Source organism: Cebus imitator, unplaced genomic scaffold, assembly GCF_001604975.1.
Source record: "Cebus imitator isolate Cc_AM_T3 unplaced genomic scaffold, Cebus_imitator-1.0 Scaffold316, whole genome shotgun sequence".
Lineage (NCBI taxonomy): Eukaryota > Metazoa > Chordata > Mammalia > Primates > Cebidae > Cebus > Cebus imitator.
In genome coordinates, this window is record NW_016107631.1 from 2,404,418 (window position 1) to 2,427,469 (window position 23,052).

At 40.8% G+C, this 23,052-nt stretch overlaps 2 protein-coding genes across 4 annotated transcripts in view; both read right to left on the reverse strand.

Annotated features, from left to right (window-relative positions):
- Positions 1-6,803: 6,803 nt before the first annotated feature.
- LOC108286258 (zinc finger protein 616-like) lies at positions 6,804-8,593 on the reverse strand. The gene is given in 1 exon segment (XM_017503924.2): positions 6,804-8,593. A coding segment is annotated over 1 exon segment (1,413 nt). The 5' UTR covers positions 8,235-8,593; the 3' UTR covers positions 6,804-6,821.
- Positions 8,594-13,360: 4,767 nt separating this feature from the next.
- Positions 13,361-23,052, reverse strand: part of ZNF836 (zinc finger protein 836) — a 23,828-nt gene continuing 14,136 nt past the window's right edge. For 2 of the 3 annotated variants that reach the window (XM_037729722.1, XM_017503885.2), the window contains exons 3-4: positions 20,099-20,225; positions 13,362-17,704 (exon numbers count right to left, since the gene is read on the reverse strand). In XM_037729722.1, coding sequence (XP_037585650.1) covers positions 15,036-17,704; positions 20,099-20,225 — 2,796 coding nt within the window. In that variant the 3' untranslated portion in view covers positions 13,362-15,035. Of the gene's footprint in view, positions 17,705-20,098; positions 20,226-20,279; positions 20,845-23,052 lie in introns of those variants that run through there. The other variant, XM_037729723.1, reaches the window with a different exon arrangement.

The window sequence follows — 23,052 nt, forward strand, 5'->3', positions numbered from 1 at the left end:
TGAGATCGCGCCATTGCACTCCAGCCTGGGTAACAAGAGCGAAACTCCGTCTCAAAAAAATAAAAAAATAAAAAATAAAAAATAAAAAAATTATGGCAACAATTATTTCTCTGCACAAAAAGCTTCACTGAAGAATGTTGACATTAAGAGCAACCATTGTGTGCTTCTGTGGGGTTGCCAAAGACATCAGAGTGCACCTATAGATAGAGAGGATTGTCAAGAAATATACAAATAAAAAAAGACCACAAGAATGACTTAAAAAAAAAAAAGAAAAAAAATGTGGCACTTATACACAATGGAGTACTGTTCAGCCATAAGAAAGAACGAGATCCTGTCATTTGCAACAACATAGATGGAACTGGAGATCATTATACTAAGTGAAATAAGCCAGGAACAGAAAGACAAACATTGCATGTTCTCACTTATTTGTGGAATCTAAAAATGAAAACAATTAAATTCATGGACATAGAGGGTGAAGGGATGGTTACCCGAGGCTGGGAAGGGTAGTGAAAACGGGATGGTGAGGTGATAGGGTGGCTTAACAGGTACCAAAAAAAGAAAGAATGAATAAGACCTAGGGTTTGATAGTGCAATAGGGTGACCATAGTCAGTAATAATTTAATTGTTTTTTTAAAAATAACCAAGAGTATAACTGCATTGTTTGCAACACCAAAGAGAAACGTTTGAGGGAATGGGTATTCCATTTTACATAATGTGATTACTACGCATTGCATGCCTGTATCAAAACAGCCAATGTACCCTATATATACACCTACTATGTACCCACGAAAGTTAAAATTAAACAAATAAATAAAGACCAAATGCTGATGATGGTGTGGAGCAACAGACACTCTGTTTCACTGTTTCAAAAAATACAAAATAGGGCCGGGAACGGTGGCTCACACCTGTAATCCCAGCACTTTGAGAGGCTGAGGTGGGTGGATCACCTGAGGTCGAGAGTTCAAGACCAGCCTGACTGACATGAAATCCTATCTCTATTAAAAATACAAAAATTAGCTGAGCATGATGGCACATCACGTCTCTAATCCCAGCTACCTGGGAGGCTGAGGCAGGAGACTTGCTTGAACCAGGGAGGTGGAGGTTGTGGTGAGCCGAAATCGTGCCATTGCACTCCAGCCTGGACAACAAGAGCAAAACTCTGTCTCAAAAAAAAAAAGAAAAAGAAAAATACAAAATAGTACAGACACTTGGGAGGGCAGTTTGGCAGTATCTTCCAAACCAAACATACTTACCAAATGACCTACTAATTCCACTCCTTGGAATATTACTCAAATGAGGTGCAAATGTATGTCCATATAAAAACCTGCACATGACTGTTTATAGTAAGTTTGCCCATAATTTCCAAAACTTGAAAGTAACCAAAATATTTTTCAGTAGGTGAATGGATCAATAAACCATGTTTTATCAAGACAATATTATTGTCTTGAGGTGGGCGGGTGTGGTGGCACATGCCTGTAGTCTCAGCACTTTGGGAGGCTGAGGTAGGCGGATGACTTGAGGACTGAAGTTCAAGAGCAGCCTGGCCAACATGACAAAACCCCATCTCTACTAAAAATAGAAAAAATTAGCTGGTGCTGTGGTTCATGCCTGTAATCCTGGGAGGCTACTTGGGAAACTCAGGCAAAAGAATCGCTTGAACCCGGGAGGCGGTGGCTGCAGTGAACTGAGATCATGCCACTGCACTCCAGCCTGGGAGACAGAGCAAGATTGCGTCTTCCAAAAAAATTGCTAAGTGAAAGCCAATCTAAAAAGGTTGCATTCTGTGTGATTCCAATTACATAACATTTTGAAAAGGGCAAAACTATGGAGACAGAAGACAGATCAGTGATTTCCAGCTTTTTGGGGGAGGGAAGGAAGAATAGGTGAGACACAGAAGATTTTTAGGGTGGGGAAACCACTATATATGACAGAATAATGATGAATATATGTCCATGTACATTTATCAAAACTTATAGACTATTTACCACTAAGGGTGAGCCTTAAAATTAAACTCTGAGATTGGGTGAAAATGATGTGTCAATATACTTTCATCAAGTATAACAAATATACCACTCTGGAGTGAGACTTTGATAAAATGGAGGCTGTGCATTTGTCAAGGTAGAAGAGTAGGAGAAATCACTGTATCTTTGACTCAGTTTGCCTGTGAACCAAAAAATACTTTAAAAATACATACAGTCTTTTTTAAGAATGCAGAGAACTTTATTGTCCTTAGCACAGCAGGACGTATGAACATCCTGTTGTAGTTTCAGTTGCTCCCTCCCCAACCCAGTTCCAGTGGGAAAGATGCAGAGAGGACCTAGTGAAAGCTGCACGTGCAGTGGATTTATATCAAGGCTGAGGAACCTGGAGTGTAGAAAAATTTAATAATTTAAGTGAGCTGCTACCAAACCTGTCCCACCATTTGTTCAGGAGGGGAACATTATCTTTATTTTGGTGTACAGGAAACCAGTCTGTCCAGTGATCCAGAGGGTGAGACTATCACTGTTTTCCAAGGATATTTTTTACACAAATATTTCAAAAAAACACAGGTCAGGACCAATGCTGTTCATTTCTCCATCCATTAGAGATGTTCATAGATGAGAAAACCATGGAGATTTGGCTTCCAACAATACCCACCATCCGTTTCTTCACTGTGATCACTCCTGCCATAAGTACAGCATTTGATCAAGGTTTCATTAACCTGACAAACAAGCTGGAACCAAATCTGTTTAATTTGCCTTAAGAAACATTTCATTAGGACTACTATCAGCATGAGGCTATGCATCAGAATGTTGGCAACTTGCTTCATTCACTTTTGCCGTGCCCATATGTGTCCCATGAATAACGGGCTGAAAATCCCAATACCATTTAAGGTTTATCTTAGATATTTGGCTTTTCGATGTGTCTGTATTGACATATCAAGGGCAATGAGAAAAAAAACAACTGATCAATGTGCTAAAACATAGTTTTCATATTTCTAATAAGATTAGGAGATTTTGTGTTCCTCACCCAGAGGAAGCACAATCTAGTTACAGTGGAGTCACCACTCATGAGCACAAAGGGGCTGACAGTTGGAAAACCCACAGAAATGACAGCAGCTGTGTTCACCAGCCACCAACTTGGATTATGAAATAGAGCAATACAAGCATGAAAGATAGAGGAGAGGATGGAAAAGACACAAAGGTGCCCACCAGGACAAGGATGCTCTGGGTGGCTCTGGACTCATGGGATGATCTGAAGGAAACATTATTTCTGTGAATGTGTTGGACCCACTCCTTGTACTTGTACAGAATGAAAATCATGGAGCCACTGGACAAGATTATGAGCACAGAAAATAAAACTTCAGGTAATACAAATAGTGCTGCATATAGTGAGGCTATGATTTCATCATGACCTAGAGTAGAACAGTATCCAAAATCTGTTTTATTTGTGATGTTGTTGTTGTCATATTTGACAAATGCATACATAGGAAAAATGCAATTTACTACCATGTACGGGATCCAGCAGAAGGCAGTGGAGTAACCAATGTGCTTTGGGGCTGCTTTAAGATTCTTCCACCTGGAGTTCATGGGGCTGATCACGATGGTCTGGAAAACACTCAAGAGGCAGCTGGTGCCAATGGACACTCCTCTGCTCTTGCTGTGGAAATAGAAAAGAAGTTGCATCTTGTGCGAGAAAGAAAGAGGTAACGGTAAAGAAGAGAAAAATTGCCCAGGATTCCAACTGTAGTCTGTGATAAAATTATCCCCATGATCACATGCCTGGAGACTGTTCCATCATTCAGTACATTTCCCTCCAAATTAGAGCAACAAATATTCCTATGAGCCAGAAGCTTCACTGAAGAATGTTGACACAATAATTTTAATTGTGTGCTTTTGTGAGATTGCCGAAGACATTAAGGCACATGTAGAGATCCAGAGAATTTGGGTGTATTTGTAGGGTATTTCAAGGAAGTCAGCACTAAGAACGAAGTGGTAATTGACATGGGGGAAGCAATGACAAGTGACATCAAATGGAAAGATAACATAATCCAACATCTTCAGAATAAACTGATATTTGCTAGTCATATGGAGAAAAAGAGACAAGCTCAATTACTACCCACATTATACAAAATAAATTCTTTGATTGTAGATCTAAATTTTAGTGATAACTAATAAAATGTTTAGAATAACAAAATAAATATACTTGTGTTCTTACAATAACAAAATTTGTCTCAAGCAGCACAAAATGCATTCATCATGTGGGTTAAATGACACAATGGACCATATTAAATTAAGAGATGGCTCTCATCAAAAGACGTATACACACACACACACACACACACACATATAGAGGAACATATAGGGACATCGTAGCTACTACACTATAACATGGGGAACAGAGCAAGACTGTCACAAAAGAAAAAAAAAAAAACACGTTTTATGCTGGATATGGTGGCTAATGCCTCTAATCCTGGCACTTTGGGAGGCCAACACGGGGGAATGGCCTGAAGTTGGGAGTGCAAGACAAGCCTGGCCAGCATGGTGAAACCCCGTCTCTACTAAAAATATAAAAATTAGCCAGGCATGGTGATAGATACCTGTAATCCTAGCTACTTGGGAAGCTGAGGCAGGAGAATCGCTTGAACCCAGGAGGTAGATGTTGCAGTGGGCCAAGATCACGCTATTGCCCAGCTTGGGCAACCAAATGAGACTCCTGGTCAAGACACACACAAAAACAACAACAGCAAAATCCCTTAAATTTAATACGATATTTTATAAACTGAATGAGCCATTTCCACACATGCACTTGTTCCTTTAAAATACTGTCCTGAGTTTTAACAAATTTTGTCTTGCAGTTATTCTGTAGTTAATATTCCAGGCCAGTTTGGAGAAGCAGACTTGGTTGTCCCTAATATGATTTCAAGGATGTGTAGTCTGTTGAAAGAACTGGTTGAAATTTCTACCACATTGATTACATTTCGAAGGTTTCTCTCAAGTAGGAATAATTTGGCAAAGCCTGAAGACACACTACTGCTTAAAGGCCCTTTCATGTTCAGCACATTTGTAGGTGTTTCTCCTTTATATGTTCAATCAAACTACAAAGGTGTGGGCATTTGTTTTGTGTCACTTTAAGTTCTGGGGTACATGTGCACACATTGCAGGTTTGTCACATAGGAAACTGTGTACCACTGTGGTTTACTGCACCTACCAACCCATCACCTAGGTATCAAGGCAAAAATGCATTAGCTATTTTTTCCTGATGCTCCCCTTCCCCAACCCGCCACTCCCATCAGCAGGCCCCAATGTGTGTTGCTCCTTTCCCTGGGCCCATGTATTCTCATTGTTCATCTTCTACTTGTAAGTGAGAAAATATGGTGTTTGGTTTTCTGTTCCTTTGTTAGTTCTGGGGATAATGGCTTCCAGTTCCATCCATGTCCCTACAGTGAATATGATCTCATTCCTTTCTATGGCCGCATAGTATCCCATGGTGTATATGTACCACATTTTCTTTATCCAGTCTATCACTGATGGGCAATCTGGTTGATTCCAGGTCTCTGAACATTTGATTTTTTAAAAAGCCTTACCACATTTGTTACATTTGTAAGGCTGCCCTCTAGTAGGAATACTCTGTTTCCATTTTGATGTTCATGTAGAAGCCTTAGCATGCACATTACATTTCTTTGGTTCCTCTCAAAGATGGATATTCTGATGTCCAGTGAGTTCTGATACTTGGGGAAAGCCTCTGACACATACATTTATGTGATTTCCTTTCAGTATAAACTCTCTTATGACAAGTAGTGATTGAACTCCAGTAAAGGTTTTCCCACCCTCATTTCATTGGTACATCTATGACTTTTGAATTATCTATAGATTCATAAGTTTTGGCTTTTGGGAATTCTTGCCACACATATTATACTTCTGTGATTTATCTCCAGGATGTATATTCCTACACCTAGTGAGTAGTGAACACTAGCTTACAACATAGGTATATTCACTGCATGTGTAAAGGCGTTAGGTCACAATTGCATTGTTAGAAAAAAATACCTGAGGTTGACCGATGTATAAAGAAAAGAGGTTTAATTGGCTCACACTTCTGCAGGCTTAACAGGAAACAAAATGCTGGCATCTGGTCACCCTCTAGGGAAGCCTCAGGAAGGCTAAAATCATGGTGGAAGGCAAAGAGGGTGTAGGTATTTCACATTGTGAGAATGAGAGCAAGCAACAGGGAAGTGCTGTACACTTTTAAACATACAGACCTCAAGAGAAGTCACTACTGCCAGGACACAACCAAGAGGATGATGCTAAATCTTGAGATCCAATGATGATGCTGAATCTTTCTTAACTGGAGAAATCCACCTCCATGATCCAATCACCTCCCAATGGACCCCACCTCCAATACTGGAGATTACAATTCCACATGAGATTTCAAAGGAAGGGATAAATATACAAGCTATATTATTATTATTATTATTATTATTTTTTTTGGGACGGAGTTTCGCTCTTGTTACCCAGGCTAGAGTGCAATGGCACGATCTCGGCTCACCGCAACCTCCGCCTCCTGGGTTCAGGCAATTCTCCTGCCTCAGCCTCCTGAGTCGCTGGGATTACAAGCACGCACCACCATGCCCAGCTAATTTTTTGTATTTTTTAGTAGAGACGGGGTTTCACCGTGTTGACCAGGATGGTCTCGATCTCTTGACCTCGTGATCCACCCGCCTCGGCCTCCCAAAGTGCTGGGATTACAGGCTTGAGCCACCGCGCCCGGCACAAGCTATATTATTAAGTATGAATTATTCGGTGATTCCAGAAGCTAGGACAATGTCTAAGGCCTTGTCATTATTAAGTTGTAAGATTTTCTCCAGTATGTCTTATTTGATGTTTAGTGAGGCCTGAGCAACAAATAAAGGATTTCCCACACTCATTACATTTATAAGGTTTTTTTTTGCCAGAATGAATTCTTTGGTGTTTGTTGAGGGAAAACAACCGTCCAAAGGCCTTGCCACATTCAGTACATTTGTATCTTTTCTCTCCAGTGTGGATTCTCTGGTGACTTACAAGATGTGAAGTATGCCTGAATCCCTTGCCACACACATCACATTTATATGGTTTCCTTCCTACATGAATCATCTGATGTGCAGTGACGTTTGAGCTCCGTGTAAAAGTTTTCCCACACTCATTACATTTGTAGGGTCTGTCTCCAGTATGAACTGTCTCATGAAGTCTAAGATGGACACGTTGACTAAAGGAATTTCCACACTGATTACATTTGTAAGGTTTCTCTCCGGTATGAATTCTCTGATGTCTATTGAGTGTTGAGCCCTGATTAAAGGATTTGCCACATTCATTACATTTGTAAGGTTTCTCTCCAGCATGAACTCTCCGATGCCCTAGAAGATGTGAGTATTGACTGTAGACCTTGCCACATTCATTGCATTTGTAGGGCTTCTCTCCACTATGAATTCTCTGATGGACTGTAAGACATGTACATTGACTGAAGACCTTGCCACATTCTTTGCATTTGTAAGGTCTCTCTCCAGTATGAATTCGCCGATGCACTGAATGAAGTGAATGCAGCCTGAAGTCCTTGCCACACTCATTGCATTTGTAAGCTTTCTCTCCGGTATGAATTTTTCCATGCATTGAAAGATGTGAATGCTTACTGTAGACCTTGCCACATTCATTGCATTTGTAAGGTTTCTCTCCGGTATGAATTTTCTAATGCACCGAAAGATGTGAATGCTTACTGTAGACCTTACCACATTTATTGCCTTTGTAAGGTTTCTGTCCAGTATGACTTCTCTGATGCATTGTCAGACTTGAACATTTACTGAACACCTTGCCACATTCATTGCATTTGCAAGATTTCTTTATAGTATGACTTCCCCGATGCACTGCAAGACTTGTACATTTACTGAAGACCTTGCCACATTCATTGCATTTGTATTGTTTCTCTTCACTGTGGATTCTCCGGTGACATCCAAGATTTGATCTGTGTCTGAATGCCTTGCCACATACGTCACATTTATGTGGTTTCCTTCCTCCATGGATTACCTGATGTAAAGTGAGGTTTGAGCTCCGTTTAAAGGCTTTGCCACACTCATTGCATTTGTAAGGTTTCTCTGTAGTATGCCTCATCTGATGAGTACTAAGACTGGAAGACTCTCCAAAGGTTTTGCCACATTCATTAAACATGTAAGATTTTCCCCTAATGTGTGGAGAAACTAAACAACCATTATTACTTGTCTTCTCCATTTGATCTCATTCATAAGTTCTGCCCTCACTTTGAACTTTCCGCAGTTCAGCAAGGCTCGTGACTGAAAGCTTGCTGTAAGCTGGTTTTCAGTATGCTTGTTTTCTACATCATCTTGACTATGTTGAGCTCTTTTACCAGCAATATTGTTTTCATGGGGCACTGGCACTTCTTTATGAATTTCTTTCACCATCTTTCCATTGAACCTCAAGTCCATGTAGATTTTTCTGTATTTCCCTGAAGTATACATTTTCAAGATTGTAGCTTTGATGTCTTTCCAGAGTCAATGTTTGGAATCCTTTTCTTGTATTACTGTTCTTTGTTGGTGATAATTCCTTAACCATACATTTAGGAGAGATACCTGCAAAATATAATGAACATGGGTTTTTTCAATAACTATTATTGATAAATATTTTATATTGGAACCATACTACACTAAACATAATGTTTATACTAGACAGGTGTGAAAGTTCTCCACCATGATCTTCTATTTTTAAAAATACAAAACAAATAGAATTCTGTAGTAAAGAAAGGGTGACAACATGTAATTCAAATTAATTTAGGAAAGCCTCGTTTGAAACATCCTACAACCAAAGACTCATCTTGTGCAAACATACATTTGCACTAAAACAAGTATTTTGTGACCAATGACACCAATTACACACCAACTGGCAGTAAACATATGGCTTTCTCAGAACAGAAAAGAGCCGGGCGCGGTGGCTCAATCCTGTAATCCCAGCACTTTGGGAGGCTGAGGCAGGTGGATCACGAGGTCAAGAGATCGAGACCATCCTGGTCAACATGGTGAAACCCCATCTCTACTAAAAATACAAAACATTAGCTGGGCATGGTGGTGCGTGCCTGTAATCTCAGCTACTCAGGAGGTTGAGGCAGGAGAATTGCCTGAACCCAGGAGGCGGAGGTTGTGGTGAACCGAGATCGCGCCATTGCACTCCAGCCTGGGTAACAAGAGTGAAACTCCGTCTCAAAAAAAAAAAGTTTTTACCATAAAGGGCTGTTGAATTTTGTCAAAGGCCTTCTCTGCATCAACTGAGTTAGTCATGTGGGATGGGGTGAAGGGACTTGGCATGTAAGAAGGATATAAATTTTGGGAGTCCAGCGCACAGAGTGTAATGAGCAGAATCATGCTTCCAAAAAACCATATCCTGCAGTGCCAACACCCACTACCTCAGAATATGACTGCATTTAAATACAGGGCATTTAAAGAGGTGATTAGGTTAAAATAAGCTTTGAACCCACTGACTGACTTCCTTATGAGAAAAGGAGATTTAGCTGGGTGCAGTGGCTCATGCCTATAATCCTCACACTTGGGAGGCCAAGGTAACTGGGAGATAACTTGCGTTCTTCTGTTAGCTGAGGTGTTTGATGATAAATGAAAGCAGAAAGTTTGTGAGTTATTTACATTATTTCCACAGAAAGGCTATATGCCCTAGGCCATAAAGAAAAAGAGATCCGCCGGGCTCGGTGGCTCACGCCTGTAAATCCCAACACTTTGGGAGGCTAGGCGGGCGTATCACGAGGTCAAGAGATGGAGACCATCCTGGCCAACATAGTGAAACCAGTCTCTACTAAAAATACAAGAATTATCTGGGCGAGGTGGCGCACGCCTGTAGTCCCAGCTACTCAGGAGGGTGAGGCAGGAGAATTGCTTGAACCTGGGAGGCAGACGTTGCAGTGAGCTGAGATTGCGTTGCTGCACCCCAGACTGGCGACAGAGCAAGACTCTGCCTCAAAAAGAGAGAGCGAGAGATCTACAACTTATCTGCTTCCTCCATTTTCTTTATCTGTCCTGGACCATGAAGAATGATTTAAAGCTTATTTGCTTTATCTCTTTGCTTTCCCCTGGTCCTTCTGGGCTGACTCCTTTTCCCCAATTAGGGCTCTACAGACTCTACCCTAAAAGGGCATTTTCTCACCCTCCTATAAAATCCCTCCCACAAACCAGGATCCTATTTCCCAGCATGAAAAGTTTGTTGGAAAAAAAACTGAGGTAGCATGGACCTAACTTCTTTCTCTTCTTCAAAACTCACTTCACCTCTTCTTCTCTCTCCTGTCTTTATATTTCTAGACTGGCCTCCGCAATTCTAGGGTCCCCAGTGAATCCTTGGGTTGACATGTAAGGGAAGAACCCATAGGGTTAGGAAATCCCTGACGCTCAGAGGTAACTTTTTGGATGTCTGGATGCACTCTTAACTGTCCTCACGTTACCAGAAAGGGGTCCTGATCCAGAACCTGAGACTGCCATTGCACAATTAGAAATTAGAAAATAATAATAATTATTATTATTTTATTATTATTATTTTTTTGAGACTGAGTTTCACTCTCGTTACCCAGGCTGGAGTGCAATGGCGCGATCTCGGCTCACTGCAACCTCCACCTCCTGGGTTCAGGCAATTCTCCTGCCTCAGCCTCCCCAGCAGCTGGGATTACAGGCATGCGCCACCATGCCCAGCTAATGTTTTGTATTTTTAGTAGAGACGGGGTTTCACCATGTTGACCAGGATGGTCTTGATCTCTTGACCTCGTGATCCACCCACTGCAGCCTCCCAAAGTGCTGGGATTACAGGCTTGAGCCACCGTGCCCGACAGAGAACTTAGAAAATTATTACAGTGAGAGAGTTCTGACCTAATCACCTCCATCTTGCTTTTAACCTCCAGGCTGCCTTGTTCATTCCTGGGCATAAGCTGAACTAACTTTGGGAGGAACTTAGTTTATAGTTTGAAACAAAGACATTAATAGCCCTTTCCCAAAACAAACCCCCTTCCTGCTTGGGGACTAGACTGTCTTTGTAAGACTAACAAATTAAGTACAAAACGAGAGATTATGGTTTAGGAATCAGGTAGCTGGAGGCTACAAGATTCTGACTGTTTGTAAATTGTTCCTGGGGATAACATTACCATTATAAAACGTAAGATCGGTGCTTGAGATATTTTGCAGACCCTACACTTGATGGATCACCTGACACCAACCCAGATCCATAAACTGGCTCTTCTGGTCTTGTGACCTTGTAGGAGGGGAGCCCCATAAGTGCGGAGGCAGAAGCCAAAAGCCTTAGCCTATATCCATATAAATAATGAAGAAAAAAGTAACTAGAAATACAACACAGTAGTTATTAGTTATTCATAGGTGATCTTAATTCTTTCACTAATGCCTCTCAGGTCGAAAGTGTGAACCTGGGGCGACACTGTGATATGAATGACCCTAAGGCAAGACACTTGAAGCCTCTGTCAAGCCCGAATAAGGGCTGCTGGAGGGTGCCTCGGCTGTGCGGCAGCGCCAGCACTGGGAAAGCACCCGCTGTTTAGCCAGCTAGGGAAGGAGATGTCCAAAATAGCTGAGATGTCTCTTTCCTCTGAGGAGTTAAGAGAAAACTCCACTTCTCTAAGCTCTTGCGGTAGGCCTGACGCTGTCAGGCCTGCAGACATCCAGGGGCTTCATTGTCTCAATGTGATGCTGTGCTTCAGTGGTCACGTCAGTCTCATGATCCACGTCTGCACCTGGTTCCTTTTTTCTTGTAAGAATTAATCAGTAAAAGTAAGGTAAATCTTAATGTCTTTGTGACAAGTATGGAAAATAGGTTGATGCATTGTGCCCCTTACCTCATCTCAGCTACGGAAAATTCCCGAGCCCCTACCTGTATGACACGTGATGTACTTGACCCTATCACTACCACACCCTCTTTTACCCTGCCCCTAGTCTTGGATCACCAAGGACATGCCCTACCTACCCTGCCCCCAGCTTTTGTACTCAATAAAAGAGAGTGCGGACACTCGCGGCCACTGCAGGACTCCGTGTTTTGGTTAGCGGTGGACCCCTGGGCCCAAACTTTCTTTGCTCTATCTCTGTGTCTTGTGTCTTTTATTTCTACAATATTTCACCTCCACTCCTGTAGAGAGGGCTCACAAGGACCTGTAAGGCTGGACCCTACATGACCCTGCCCAGGAACTGACTCATTGCAAAAGGACAGCTTCAACTCTCTATGATTTCATTTTCTTTGCAACCAATCAGCATTCCCAACTGACCCCTACCCATCAAATTATCCTCAAAAACCCTGATCCCAGAGTTTTCGGGGAGACTAATTTGCATGATAATAAAATTTCAGGTTCCTGTATAGCCAGCTCCATGTGAATTAAACTCTTTTATCTTGATGAATTGGTTCTGTCTAGGCAGCGGTCAAGGAGAACCTGTTAGGTAGCTACAACCAAAAGGGAGGATTCTTGGATCTTGTGCAAGAAAGAATTATGGGTGAGTTCACATTGTAAAGTGAAAGCAAGTTTACTAAGCAAGCAAAGGAATAAGACAGGGTACAGGGGCTTACGCCTGTAATCCCAGCACTTTGAAAGATACTGAGGTGGGCAGATTGCTTGAACCCAGGAGTTCGAGAGCAAACTTGGCAACATGACAAAACCCATCTCTACAAAAAAATCCAAAAATGAGCCATGGTAATGGTGTGCACCTGTAGTGCAAGCTAGTTGGAAGGCTGAGGTGGGAAATCGCTTGAGCCTCGGAGGTGGAGGTTTCAGTGAGCCAAGATGGCGTTACTGTGCTACTGCTTTGGTGATGGAACCAGACACTGTCTCGAGAAAAAAAGAAAAATGAATTCAGACTCTTTAATTCAACACTGAAATGTTTACTCTTGAAACTCATGACACCCAGGTTGAGACTCAATTTTTCTTCATGTTAAAAACTTTATACATGTCCTTTCTTCATGCATACATAGGACACTTTACACAACATAATTGTTGAAAATGCTTCTGAAATACTGTTATGACAAATTGTCTATAATATTTTTACAACTGTACTATAAAATATATATCAGTCAACAAATATTAAATAATTTAATAAAAGATGCATTTTTCAAAGGCTCTAACAAAGCATATTTGAAGTTATCATAATAAACATTGTATTCCATGATTTCTCAGCTGTAGCATACTTTTTATTTGAGATGGGGTCTCACTGTATTGCCCAGGCTGCAGTGTGCTGGTGCTGTCACAGCTCACCATAGCCTCCACCTCCCCAGGCTCAAGTGATCCTCTCACCTCAGTTTTTGTTTTTTTAGTAGACATGAGGTTTCATCATGTTGCCTAGGCTGTTCTCAAACTTCTGGGCTCAGGCAATCTGTCCACCTCAACCTCCCAAAGTGCTAAGAATATAGGCATGAGCCACAGAGCCCAGCCAAAACTACATTTTAAAAATAATTTTTTATCATTGTACACGCAACTAGAAACCATTTAACCCAATTTATGGACTTACATTTCTTCCATTGAAGAACTTGCAGGATCCATATCTCAAGGTGGCATTCTCAGATTTGTGTGGCAAAAAATGTACAGAGAAATGACAGATGCTGGCCAGGTGGGGTGGCTCATGCCTGTAATCCCAACACTTTGGGAGTTCAAGGTGGGCAGATCGCCTGAGGTCAGGAGTTCAAGACCAGCCTGGCCAACATCGTGAAATCCCATCTTTACTAAAAATGCAAACAATTTTGGCCAGGTGTGGTGGCTCACACCTGTAATCCCAGCACTTTGGGAGGCTGAGGTGGGCACATGTTCAGCACATTTATAGGATTTTTCTCCTACATAAATTCTCTCACACTCCAAAAGCAAACATCTGATTTGTTAGAAAGTCTTACTACATTTGTTACATTTGTAAGGTAACTCTTCAGTATGAATACTCAGGTTTCCATTTCGATGATGTTCGGGTAAAAGCCTTACCACACACATTACATTTGTGTGGCTCTTCTCCAAGTTGTATATTCTGATGTCTGGTAAGTTCCAATGCCTGGAGGAAGTCTCTGGCACATACATATAGATCTCCTTTCAGTATAAACTCCCTTATGTCCAATAGCGATTGAACTCTGGTAAAGGTTTTGCCACATTCTTTTCAATTGTAAAGCATCTCTGCACTTTGAATTATCTATCGATCCACAAGTTTTGATCTTTGAATGGAATTCTTGCCATACACATTACACTTCTGTAATTTCTCTCCAACATGTATATTCTTATGCCAAGTGAGTAGTGAACACTAGCTTAAAACTTAGCTACATTTACTGCATGTGTAAATGTATTAGGCTATATTTGAATTGCTATAAAGATATACCTGAGGCTGGGTAATTTATAAAGAAGTTTAGTTGACTCACAGTTCTACAGGCTATACAGGAAACATGGTGCTGACATCTGCTCACCTTCTGGGGGAGCCTCAAGAATGTTAAAATCATGGTGGACGGCTAAGGGGAAGTGGACATGTCACATGGCAAGAAGAGAAGCAAACAAGAGGAAGGTTCCTACACTTTTTTTTTTGAGACAGCATCTTGCTGTCACCCAGGCTGGAGTGCAGTGGCAGATCTTGGCTCACTGCAACCTCTGTCTCCTGGGTTCAAGTGATTCTCATGCCTCAGCCTCTTGAGTAGCTAGGATTACAGGTATGCATCACCATGCCCAGCTAATTTTTGTGTTTATAGTAGAGACAAGGTTTTACCATGTTCACCAGCCTGGTCTTGAACACCTGGCCACAAGTGACCTGCCCACTTAGACCCCCTCTAAATGCTCAGATTACAGGGATGATCCACTGTGCCTGGCCTGCCATATACTTTTAAACAACAATATCTCACCAGAACTCACTATCCTGAGAAGAGCACCAAGGGGGTGATGCTAAACCATTCTTGAGAAATCCACCCGTTATCCAGTCATCTCCCACCAGGCCCCACCTCCAATTCGGGGTATTGAAATTCCACAAGATTTCAGAAAGAAGTGAAAGTTATACAAGCTATATCAGTAAGTATGAACTATTTGAACCCAGAAGTTAGGAGAGCATCTAAAGGCCTTGCCACATTCAGTTTAGTTGTAAGGTTCTCTCCAATATGTTTTGTCTGATGCTTAGTGAGGCCTGACCGACTAATAAAAGATTTGCCACACTCATTACATTTATAAGGTTTTTCTCCAGAATGAATTATTTGGTGTTTGCTGAGGCAAGAAAACCGCCCAAAGGCCTTGCCACATTCAATACATTTGTATGGCTTTTCTCCAGTGTGATTTCTTTGATGGTACACCAGCTTTGACCTTTCAATAAAAGCTTTACCACATTCATTACATTTATAAGGTTTCTCTCCAGTATGCATTTTCTGATGATTAACCAGAATTGAGCGCACTCTAAAAGCTTTGCCACACTCTTTACATGTGTAAGGTTTCTCTCCGGTATGAATACTCCGATGACGCACTAGTGTTGACTGATGACGAAAGACCTTACCACATTCACTACATTTGTAAGGTTTCTCCCCCGTATGAATTCTCCGATGCCTTGCAAGGTTCGAAGTGGAATTAAAGACCTGGCCACATTCAGCACATTTGTATGGCATCTCTCCAGTATGTCTTCTCTGATGGTATGTCAGGCCTGTTATATGACTAAAAGTTCTACCACAATGGCTACATTTGTGTGGTTTCTCTCCAGCAGGATTTCTGTGATATTTTGCAAGTTTTGAACTTTGGATAAATGCCCCATCAAACTCATTACAATTGTAAGATTTCTCTGCAGTATGAATTATCAGATGTTTAGTGAGGCTTGAACGCTGAGTATACACTTTGCCACAATCATTACATTTGTAAGGTTTCTCTCCAGTATGAATTTTCCGATGACGTGCTAGGCATGAGTAGTAACTAAAGACCTTGCCACATTCATTACACTGAAAGGGCTTCTCTCCAGTATGAATTCTCTTATGATTTGAAAGGTTTCCACTGTCATTGAAGACCTTGCCACACACATTACATTTGTAAGGTTTCTGCCCAGTGTGAATTCTTAGATGACGTGCTAGGCATGAGTAATTCCTGAAGACCATGCCACATTCATTACATTGGAAAGGTTTCTCTCCTGTATGTATTCTCTTATGAATTGAAAGGTTCCCACTGTAATTGAAGACCTTGCCACACGCATTACATTTGTAAGGTTGCTCCCCAGTGTGAATTCTTAAATGCCTTACAAGGCATGAATTTTCACTAAAGACCTTTCCACATTCATTGCATTGGTAACGTTTCTCTTTGGTATGAATTATCTTATGTCTAGTGAGTAATGAACCCTGTTTAAAGGCTTTGCCACATTTATCACATTTGTAAGGCTTCTCTCCAGTATGAATTCTCCGATGCCCCGCAAGATGTGAATGCTGACTGAAGACCTTGCCACATTCATTGCATTTGTAAGGTTTCTCTCCAGTATGACTTCTCTGGTGCCTTGCAAGTTGTGAACGTTGACTGAAGACCTTGTCACATATATCACATGCATATGGTTTCTCTCCTGTATGGATTATCTGATGTGTAGTGAGGCTTGAGCTCCGTTTAAAGGTTTTGCCACATTCATTACATTTGTAAGGTTTGTTTCCAGTATGAACTGTCTGATGAGTTGCCAGGTTGGAACTTTGACTAAAAGACTTTCCACATACATTGCATTTGTATGGTTTCTCTCCAGTGTGGATTCTCTGGTGATTTACAAGATTTGAATTTTGCCTGAAGACCTTGCCACATATATCACACTGATATGGTTTCTCTCCTGTATGGATTATCTGATGTGTAGTGAGGCAAGAGCCTTGTTTGAAGGTTTTCCCACATTCATTACATTTGTAAGGTTTCTCTCCAGTGTGAATTCTCTGATGTATTGTAAGGTTGTAACTTTGGCTGAAGGACTTGCCACATTCATTACATTTGTATGGTTTCTCTCCAGTGTGACTTCTCCAGTGATTTACAAGATCTGAATTTTGTCTGAAGATCTTGCCACATACATCACATTGATATGGTTTCCGCCTTGTATGGGCTATCTGATGTATGGTTAGTAGTGAGCCCTGATGAAAGGCTTTGCCACATTCATCACATTTGTAAGGTTTCTCTGTAGTATGTATCATCTGATGGTTAATAAGACTTGAAGACACTCTAAACGTTTTGCCACACTCATTACATATATAAGGCTTTTCCCCAATGTGTGTTTTCTCAAGTTGGATAGGTAATGACAGTTGCAAAAACTCATTCCTATATTTCCTAGAAATGTTGGTTTGGACACGAGGAAGAATTATTTGAAGTGGTGACACTAAGGAACCATTATTAACTGTTCTCTCAGTTTGGTTACATTCATAAACTTTCCCTTCAGTTTGAAATTTCTGCAGTTCAGTCAGATGTGACTGAAAGCTTAATGGAAGCTGATTTTCAATACATTTGTTTTCTACATTCTCTGGACTATGATGACCTCTTTTACCAGTAAGATTATTTTTATAGGTCATTGGCACTTCTTTAAAATTTATTTCACCATGTTTCCATTGAAATTCAAGGTCCAGTAGATTTTTCTGGATTTCCCTTAAGTAAATATCTTCAATGTCATAGCATTCATGTCTTTCCAGCGTCACTGTTCGGAATTTTTCTCCTGTATTATTGTTCCCTATTGGTGGTAATTCCTTGGTCGTACATTTAGGAGTTATACCTACAAAATATAATGAACATGGGTTTTTGTTGTTGTTGTTTGTTTGATTGATTTTTGAGAAAAAGTCTCACTTTGTTGCCTAGACTGGAGTGCGGTAGCATGATCTCAGCTCACTGCAACCTCTGCCTTCTGGGTTCAAGTGATTCTTCTGCATCAGCCTCCTGAGTGGTTGGGACTACAGGCACATGCCACCATGCATGGCTAATTTTTTTATATTTTTAGTAGAGATGGGCTTTCACCATATTGGCCAGGCTGGTCTCGAACTCCTGACCTTGTGATCCCCTGCCTCGGCCTCCCAGAGTTCTAGGATTACACACGTGAGCCACCAGACCAAGCCAAACATGAGTTTTAAAAATAACTAGTATCATTTGTTTTTTGTTTTTTTAAATAACTAGTATTTGTAAATATTTATATTGAAAATATACTGTGCTAAAAGTAACATTTATACTAGACAATTACCAAACTTTACCACAGCGATCTTCTATTTTTACAAATAAAAAAGGAGTAGAATTATTTAGTAAAGAAAGAGTAATCACATGTAATTCAAATCAATTTTAAGGAAGCCTAGTTTCAAACATTCAATGACCAAAAGACTAATGTTGTGCAAACATATATTAGCACTAAAGCAAGTATTTTTCCAACATGACCCTAAATCATACACCAACTAGCAGCAAACATATGGCTCTCTCATAATAGAAAAGTTATATATATATATTTACTTCATATTTATTGTGCACAAATAAATGCCAAACTACAGCTAAATATCAACAAGTTCAACTAATTAATGATCTATGTAAATGGCAAGCTAGAATTGTAAATCAAAAATTATACTGGGAAAATGAGAAAAAAATTTTGAAGTTATAAAAGTAAGTTATTTTTCTGAATACTTATCACATACATATTAAACATGTTAAACTATCTATTTCTGGCCAGGCATGGTGGCTCATGCCTGTAATCCCAATATTTTGGGAGTCCAAGGTGGGTGGATAACAAGGTCAGGAGTTCAAGACCAGCCTGGTCAACATGGTGAAACCCCATCTCCACTAAAAATACAAGAATTAGCTGGGCATGGTGGTGTGCACGTGTAATCCCAGCTACTCAGGAGGCTGAGCCAGGAGAATTGCTTGAATCCAGAGGCAGAGGTTGCAGTGAGTCAAGATCGGGCTATGGCACTCCAGCCTGGGCAACAGAGCAAGACTCCATCTTGGAAAAAACAAAACAAAACTATCTATTTCCATAAAAAACAGACATTTGCAACACTAACAAGCATTGCAGGTCAGCTATATTGACTTATGTCTGCCAAAGCTCATATGTTGGGGACCTAATCCTCAGTGTAATATTACTCAGAGATGTGAACTTTGGGAGGCAATTAGGTCAGCATGGTGGGTAGAATTTCAGGAATGGAATTAGAGGAGATGTGAAAAAGCTTTTGCTTTTTGCATGGCAATCCTTCTGCCATGTCAGGACACAGAAAGAGTTAGCCATGGTACACCAGGAAAAGGGTCTACACCAAAAACCTGGTGTTGACATCTGGACTGCTCATCACCCGGATCTGTGAAAAGCAAATTTCTGTTGTTTAAACCACCCTATTGGCCGGGCGTGGTGGCTCGCGCCTGTAATCCTAGCACTTTGGGAGGCTGAGGTGGGTGGATCACCTGAGGCCAGGAGTTCAAAGCCAGCCTGGCCATCATGGTGAAACCCCATCTTAAAAAAAAAAAAAAAAGAAACACCCTATCTATGGTATCTGCTATACCTGGCCACACTAAGGTAAAGCCAATATGCTGCCATCTCATTATAAACATGAAGCAATGGTGATATACCTTATTAAACAAATAAATTTGTGAGTCTTTACAATAAAATGCACAATATTCTAAGCTAGCAAACAGCACTAAGTTGTTTAAAAAAATCTTAACATAGGCCAGGCATGGTGGCTCATGCCTGTAATCCCAGAATTTTGGGAGGCTGAGGCAGGCAGATCACCTGGGGTCACTAATTTGAGACCATATTGGCCAACATGGTGAAACTCATCTCTGCTAAAAATACAAAAATTAGCTAGGCAAGGTGGCATGCACCTGTAATGGTGGCATTTTGGGAGGCTGAGGCAGGGGAATAACGTGAACCCGGGAGGCAGAGGTTGCAGTGAGCTGGGATGGCACCACTGTACTCCAGCCTGGGCAACAGAGACTCTGTCTCAAAAAAAAAAAAAAAAGCAGCAGAATATCTATAGAAAGGGGACAGTGAAAGGCCAGATGCAGCATTATGAAGCTTTGTATTTTTTAATCAACAAGGCTTTGGTCTCAGTTAAATAATGGAGGGGCTCCCAAGAAATACTACAGAGAAAATACAAAAAAGCACAAGGGCAGATCTGAACTCCTACAGAAAACTTATCCTCACCCAGGAAGACCAGGTTCCTGTAGTTCTCCAACATCACATCCTTGTACAAAGCTTTCTGTGCAGGGTCCAGGCATTTCCACTCCTCGTGAGAGAATTCTATGGTCACATCCCTGAATGTCAAAGGTCCCTGAAATGTAAAACACATTGCAACAAGCAGCAATGGGAGAGCTCTTATTTTTACATAAAATGAGAACAGAGAACTGTCACATCAATTTGATTGAAGTGTGTGTTTTGACGTATCTATGCAAGGCAACTGTTAGAAAGTTGTGCATCCCTAATTTTAGTTTGTTATAAAATTCAATAGGAGATTATTATATCCTCTAAATCAGCGTATGCTTCTCATTTTTTTGACAATACAAGAAATTTTGGACAATACAAGAAATATACAAAGAAATGAACATGTGGCTATCTGTATAAGTGTTAGATATTATGTTCAATGTATCAACTGAGTGTCCAGAAGCTAGTATGCGAGTGGTATCTTTGAGATGACAATGTCTGCAGCGGCTTTAAAGAAAGGTCAGAAACTAAAAACTGTGATGACCAGAGCAACAGCAATGAGTGAAGTTTTGGAAAACTTTGCATGTGCTGGGCATTTCTCCAAATGCTTTACATGTTCTAATTCAAATAACAACATAATAGCCTACAAGAGAGAGATTTGTTTCCATGTTACTAGAAGACAACTCTGGCACAGACACTGAAAAGTCACCTAGGTCAACAACCTGAAAATGGCAGAGCAAGCATCTGAACCCAAATGTCTGAGAATAAGTCTTAAATCAAAAGAAACAAACAGCCGGACGTGGTGGCTCACACCTGTAACCCTAGCACTTTGGGAGGCTGCGGTGGGTGGATCACCTGAGGTCAGCAGTTCAAGACCAGCCTGGCCATCACGGTGAAACCCCATCTTTAAAAAAAGAAAAGAAAAAAAAGAAACAAACAGTTAAATTATAGTTACAGTATGTCCTAGTCCCTCTGTGCTGCTATAACCAAATAAGACAGACAGTAATTTATGAACAATAGCAATGTATTTCTCATGATTCTGCTGTCTGGGAAATCGAAGATCAAGGTGCCAGCAGGACTAATGTCTGCTGACAGATGATCCCTGCTTCCAAGATGGTCTTGTTGCTGCACAGGGGACAAACGCTGTGTCCCCACATGGCAGAAGGGACAGAAGGGGCAAAAAAGCAGTGAACTCTGTAGGAAAGGCCTTTTGATACCTCATTGATAAGAATACCATACCCACTGATAAGGGCAGACCTCTTGTGACCCAATCTCCTCCTAAAGGCCATACCTCATAATATTTACAGATTGGGAATTGGGGATTAAGTTTCAACATGAAATTGTGAAGAAGATAAAAAATAACTCAGACCATAGCATTCCACCCTGGCCCCAAAATTGATGTACTTCTCACAAACAAAATACATTCCCTCCCGATGGCTCCCAAAGCCATAACTATTTCTACAACCAATTCAAAAGCCTATGGTCTAGAGTTGTATCTAACTATAATCTAAATAAGATATGGGTAAGACTCAAATGTGCATTTCATCCGGAGGCAAACTGCTCTCCAGCTGTGAACCTATGAAATCAAACAAGTTATATGCTTCCAAAATACAATGGTGGGGCAGACACAGGTTAGATACTTTAATTTCAAAAGGGAGAAACAGGAAACAAGGGGTAGCTGTTCCCATGTAAGTCTGAAACCCAACAGGGGACACACATTAAATACTAAGGCTTGACAATAATCTTCTTTGACTCCATGTCCCACCTTCTGGACATCCTGGAGTAGGGGTTGGGTCTCAACATCCTGGGGATCCCTGCCCCAATGGTTTTGTTGGGATCACGTCACATAGACGTTCTCACAGTGCCTGCAGCTCTCCCTCTCCTAAATACACTTTTAATTCTTCATATGGCCAGGCTGAGAATTTTCCAAATCTTTTACATTGGGCTTTGATTACAAATTGTTTTCAACTAACTTCTCTCTTCTCCCATTTTACTGTAAACAGTTAAGAAGCCATGCAGCAACCTGAACAATTTGCTTTGAGGGTTTTTTTTGCCAAATATCTTGGTTTATCACTCTTAAATTCTTCCTTCCACAAAGTACTAAGACATGGACATAATCCAGAAAAATTTTCTGCTACTTTGTTACCAAGATGGGCTTTCCTAGTTTCCAGTAAGACATTCCTCATTTTCATGACACCTCTTCAGACTTGCCTGTATTGTCCATATTTCTAAAAACACTCTGATTGCAACCACTTAGATTGTCTACAAAACAGGTATTCACTAAAGCTCTCCTCCTCTGAGCCCTCACCAGACTTGCCTTTAATGCTCTGCTAATGGCAAAACAGGCTTTTTCCAGAATTCACTTCAAAACTGTGCCAATCAATATGTACCCACTACCGATTTCCAAAGCCATGTCTACTATATTTTTACTTAATAATTATAACAACACCCTACTTCTGATACCAATTTCTATTAGTTTGTGCTGCTGTAACAAAATACGTTAGGTAATTATAAAGAACAAATTTCTTTCTCACAGTTATACAAACCAGGATGTACAAGACAAAGGTGCCAGTAAGTTGGTTGTCTGCTAAGGGCCTCATTTTCTTGTTTCAAGACAGGGTCTTGTTGCTAAGTCTTCCAGGAGTGGGGATGAATGCTGTGTCCTCACATCATGGAAGGCAAAAAACTAAGAGTGCACTCCATTCAACTTGGACTGCTCTTATAATCAGGAAGGTTCCTAATTCCATTAACTAGGGCAGAGCCCCAGTGACTTAATCACCTTCCAGTGGCCATACTTTGTAATCCTACTGCATCAGAAATTTTCTGTATGAATATTGGAGAGAATATGATCAAACCACAGCATAGCATGGAAAGTACAATGACAGAGGGTTGCCTGAGAAAACTTGAATCAAGTTCAAGAATGACATAGAACTGCATAAAAGATCATTCTTTTTTTT